The sequence below is a fragment of the Rana temporaria genome, chromosome 2, assembly GCF_905171775.1.
Source record: "Rana temporaria chromosome 2, aRanTem1.1, whole genome shotgun sequence".
Taxonomy (NCBI): domain Eukaryota; kingdom Metazoa; phylum Chordata; class Amphibia; order Anura; family Ranidae; genus Rana; species Rana temporaria.
The window spans coordinates 398,607,279-398,612,780 of NC_053490.1; the positions used below are offsets into that span (position 1 = coordinate 398,607,279).

Consider the following 5,502-nt stretch of genomic DNA (forward strand, 5'->3'; position numbering starts at 1 on the left):
CCATCCACCATTTCCTGCTCTAAACCCCATCTTTGCTTAGTTGCTTGAAAAGTCTGCAGAGTGTGGGAGCTGTGTATCTTCATTGGAAATGTACCTATGAAAAAGCCTCTATGTTTATATCCTTGTTATCTTGAAGCATAAAGAAGCATTGGAAAACACCTCTGGAGTCTTTATTCATTGAGTAAGCTGCCTGTTAAAGTCATCATTCAACCTGCTGCATACATCCTTACAGACTGGGTCTACAAGAAGCTTGTCACAGGTACAACCGATGCTGATACAGAACAGTAAATTTCCAGAAGAATCCATCACACAGCTATCTCTGCAGCTTCAGAAACGTGAGTAACTACGTGTGTGTGTGTGTGTGTGTGAAGAACAAACATCCTAACACAGGATACCATCTGCAGGCTGTGCACTGAGAGTTAGGCCTGTGTGTGACTCCTGCAGCCACCATTACTCTGTGTATGAAGCCAGCCTTCTACTGAATGCTCCATAACTGTTCACTGCCAGGGACTTTTGCCTTTATTGGGGAGCAATAAGTACTTTTTGAACTGCTCAAAGACTGTATCATAGCTTCATCAAGTCCCTAGGATTTATTATTGTCAAGCTGTTTTTGGTTGTGAATCCAATACCTGAATCTACTGAAATAACTGTGTATTCCTGCCTGTATAAAGTGATAGTGAGCTGAGCCATCCAGTCTGATCCAGTTGCAGCACTAGATGTCACAAATATCCAGCTCCTCAGTTCAATCTGCCTAATATCAGAAGTCACTACAGAGCTCAGCTCTGGCAGATTTGTAACAAGACACCAAAACTACAGCACTTGTCATTATGTCTGATAGAGATCCCACAGAGTCACCTGCATTTAACCAAGATAAAGCAGACTCCTTACTTCATTCTGCTCGTCCCGCTAGAGGCCCTCATCCATCCTTGAAGGCAAGAGAGGTTTATGAAGAAAGTAAGGAAGAAACATCTAGTAACCTGACTGCATTATGGCATAAGACTTTAAGTTGTATAAAAACCGCTAATGAAACTAGCAACAATCCTGAGCAATTGAACACTGCTCTCTCAAGGGTTAAGAAGGCATTTGAGAATTATAAAAGACTTTCTGAAAAGTTCTATTCCCTATTGTCACATTCCAGCATGGAGGAAGCCGCAGTGGAATTAAAGGACTTTACTTCTACTGACCAGCAGAGGCATAGCACATATCTTGAAGCAAAGGCACAGATAGAAGGTAGATTAGCACAGCTACATGAAACTACATCCTGCAAATCTGCTTCTTCCAGACACTCAGGAAAATCTTCTAGATCTGCCCGCTCCTATCATAAATCCTCTTCTAAGTCACTGCAGTCCTGCTCTGTAAGGTCAACACTGAGCGACCAAATAGTCAAAGCTCGCCAGAAGGTCGCAGCAGCCCAGGTTCAAGCCGCCTGCTCTGAAAGAGAAGCAGCCATCAAAGCAGAAGCTAAACGCATTCAAGCAGAAACAGAGGCTCAGCTAGAGGCTCAGCTAGAAATCCTTCAGAAGAGTAAAGAAAAGGAAGTAGCATTGGCGGAATTATCCGTCTTGGAACAAGCCCTATTGGAAGAAGAAGGAGCAGCTTGTCCCAGCTTGGCTGCTTGTCAAGACCCCATTGAAAGGACCCTACAGTTCGTCTTAAGCCAGAACCACGACATCACAGTCCCACCTACAGTTGGAGATTTTTCTCATAATCATCCAGCATGTGGACCAGAAGGCAACGTGTCACAAAATCAAGCTGGTCAACTAGACACACCTGCTAACAGAGACACTCTGCAACTACCGCATGTCACAAAATCAAGTCAACCTACGCGGCTCACATGCCACCCTATGCGAATAGAGATTACAAGGGTACAGCAAAAGACTACAAGATGAACTCTATGACCCCTGTGATACAGTTCTCTTCAACTTCAAATGCTCAGAGACCTTCAGACATCAGACCCTTACCTAGATTGAACCCATCTGCAACACTTTTCGCTCCACCAACCAGCCAACTTCAGATACCAACCATGGCTCAAGTCGGCGCACCATCAGTATCCCCGGTGGTTATAAAAACTGAAAGCATCAACGCCACAGAGCTCAGCAAGAGTATAGCTTTACAAGAATTGATCACAACTGGACTGTATAAATTTGATGACCGCCCAGAGAACTACAGGAGTTGGAGATCTACATTTAAGGCGGTAATCAAGAACTTGCCCGTTGAACCTCAAGCAGAACTCGATTTACTAATAAGGTATTCGGGGCGACAATCTTCAGAACAAGTAAAGAGACTTAAATCTGTTTACATCTATAACTTTAACGCAGGCCTTGATGCTGCCTGGGAACGTCTAGATCAAGACTATGGGAGTCCCGAAGTCATTGAATCTGCCTTATTCCAGAGACTAAACGACTTTCCTAAGATCTCTGTTAAGGACAATCATAAGCTTAGAGAGTTAGGTGACCTCCTTCATGAACTTGAAATTTTCTAAGTTAGATCCTAGTTTACCAGGTCTTAGCTATTTAGACACTGCTCAGGGCGTGAATCCTATTGTAGCAAGGTTGCCTAGTTATCTTCAGGGAAAGTGGACTAGTGTAGGATCAAAATAGAAGTATGAACATCATGTTTCCTTCCCTCCCTTTTCTTATTTTGCAGAGTTCGTGCGGAAGGTTGCAAAATCCAAGAATGACCCAAGCTTCTTCTATCCAGATACAACCACCACTCCTTTAACCACTTCAAGGGGTATTGCCACCAACAGTAAATTTAAGGATTTGAAGCATCCTATTGCCGTGAGGAAGACCGAGATAGTATCCAACGTCTTGGCTACAGGCATTAAGGCAAGCAATCTCAATCAACAGTGTCCTATCCATAATGCGCCACATTCTCTCTCCAAATGCCGTGCATTTAAGGACAAGCCTATTGAAGAACGCAAGTCATTTCTTAAAGAGCATAATATCTGTTTCAAGTGTTGTGCATCCTCCGATCATTTAGCAAGAGACTGTAAGATCACCATCAGATGTTCTCTGTGCAACAGTGCCAAACATGTGGACGCTCTTCATTCAGACCTGTTCGAAAGGAAACCTTCACCCGGCAGCAACCCCAAGCCTACATCAGATGATGGCGGGGAGAGAACTGAGCAACACGCCAACCCCGTAACCACAAGGTGTACAGAGGTATGTGGAGAAGGGCTTCATAGCAAGTCTTGTAGCAAGATATGTCTTGTAAGGGTTTTTCCTGAAGGATGCCCACAAAATTCCATAAAAATGTTTGCCATACTCGATGATCAGAGCAATCGCTCATTGGCCAGTCCAGAATTCTTTGACCTATTCAACATTCATGGAGAGGCCTGGTCCTATACCTTGCAGACATGTGCAGGAAAGATCAATACTTCTGGAAGAAGAGCCCATGGCTTCATAGTGGCATCAGAATATGAGGACATAGAGTTTCCTCTTCCAACTCTAATCGAATGTGATCAGCTACCGAACAACAGAGAAGAAATCCCCACACCAGAGGCTGCACGTCATCACCCCCATTTAAGCCACATTGCTGACTACATTCCACCACTTAACAAGGATGTTAAGATCGTGATTCTATTAGGGAGAGACGTTCCTAGAGTCCATAAAATAAGAAAGTTATGTAACGGTCCAGACGATGCTCCTCAGGCCCAGAAACTTGATCTTGGATGGGTGATAATAGGAGAAGTCTGTTTAGACCAATCTCACAAGCTCTTGGATGTAGCTTCCTACAAAACCAATGTTGCCTATCGGTCGATTAAATGTCCATTGCATTATTATGTGAAGGAAAGACTTGATTTTAGAAACAAAGTTCCATATCAAGCACTCCAAGGTATAAACTGCAAGCTCACTTCTCAGAAGGACCTTGGCGATTCAGTGTCCCAGACTACTTGCGATGACAACAAGATTGCCCCTTCAGTCGAAGACAAGGAGTTCATCAAGATTATGGATGAAGAGTTCTTCAAGGACAATTCCAACAGTTGGGTAGCTCCATTACCCTTCCGAGTACCAAGGCTTACCCTCCCTAACAATCGAGGACAAGCTTTAACCAGATTTGCTGCACTTAAGAAGACTCTCTGTAACAAACCTGAGATGCAAGAGCATTTTCTAGCATTTATGCAGAAGATTTTAGATAACCTTCACGCTGAACCAGCACCAGACCTTAAGGAAGGTGAAGAATGCTGGTACCTTCCATCCTTTGGAGTTTACCATCCTCGTAAACCGGGGCAAATCAGAATAGTCTTTTACTCAAGTGCTCAGTTCCAGGGAACCTCTTTAAATAACGTTCTTTTAACTGGTCCAAATCTAACGAACAACCTAGTAGGAGTGTTGATGCGGTTCAGGAAGGAACCAATTGCCGTGACAGTTGACGTCCAACAGATGTTCCACTGTTTCATAGTCAAAGAGGACCACAGAAATTATCTCAGGTTCTTGTGGCACCGCAACAATAACATTAATGATCAGGTGATAGATTATCGCATGAGAGTCCACGTCTTTGGAAATAGTCCATCTCCTGCCGTGGCAACTTATGGACTGAGAAGAACAGCGCAGGAAGGCGAAAAGGAATTCGGATCTGACACCAGGCAATTCATTGAGAGAGATTTTTATGTGGACGATGGCCTAAAATCCTTTTCAACACCTGAAGAAGCCGTCAATCTGATAAAAAGAGCTCAACAGCTCCTGTCGACTGCTAACTTAAGGCTCCATAAAATTGCATCTAATAGCAGTGAAGTAATGAGGTCTTTCAATCCAGAAGATCATGCTAAGGATTTGAAGGATTTGGACTTGGGAGTAGATGCCCTACCCACTCAAAGAAGTCTCGGTCTTCTCTGGAATATAACTTCAGACACATTCACCTTTCAGGTATCTGACTCCAAGAAGCCATTTACCAGACGAGGAGTCCTGTCAACTGTTAATAGCCTTTACGATCCCCTAGGCTTTGTGACTCCAGTTACCGTCCAAGGGAGATCCATACTTCGCCAGCTTACAGCGAGTGACAGATTGGGACGCCCCTCTGCCAGTAGACCTGCTGCCTAAATGGGAGAAATGGAGAAACTCCATGAAAGTACTGAAAGAACTTAATATCCCACGCTGCTATTCACCCACTTCAACTTCAAGAAGTCTGAGGAAAGAGATTCACGTCTTTTGCGATGCATCTACCAAGGCTATAGCGGCTGTGGCTTATCTCAAGATCATAGATCCCTCCGGGAGATCCTATGTCGGTTTTCTACTAGGAAGAGCCAAGTTAGCTCCAAAACCTGCTCACACTATTCCAAGATTAGAATTGTGTGGTGCAACCCTAGCTGTTGAAGTCGCAGAATTCCTGCAAAATGAAATGGACTCTGAAATTGATCAGGTTAAGTACTACACCGACAGCAAGGTCGTACTTGGCTACATATGCAACAGCGTAAGGAGGTTCTATGTGTACGTGGCTAACAGGGTAGAACGAATAAGAAAAGTCAGTAGACCTGAACAATGGAACTATGTCCCAACTGGT

The 5,502-nt window shown here is 43.9% G+C and overlaps 1 protein-coding gene across 1 annotated transcript; it reads left to right on the forward strand.

Annotated features, from left to right (window-relative positions):
* The first annotated feature begins 577 nt into the window (after window positions 1–577).
* On the forward strand, window positions 578–2,470 carry LOC120927433. The gene is made up of 2 exons (XM_040338110.1): window positions 578–1,454; window positions 1,500–2,470. The coding sequence occupies exons 1-2, from the start codon at window positions 828–830 to the stop codon at window positions 1,887–1,889; spliced, it is 1,017 nt and encodes a 338-aa protein (XP_040194044.1). The 5' UTR covers window positions 578–827; the 3' UTR covers window positions 1,890–2,470.
* Window positions 2,471–5,502: the final 3,032 nt, after the last annotated feature.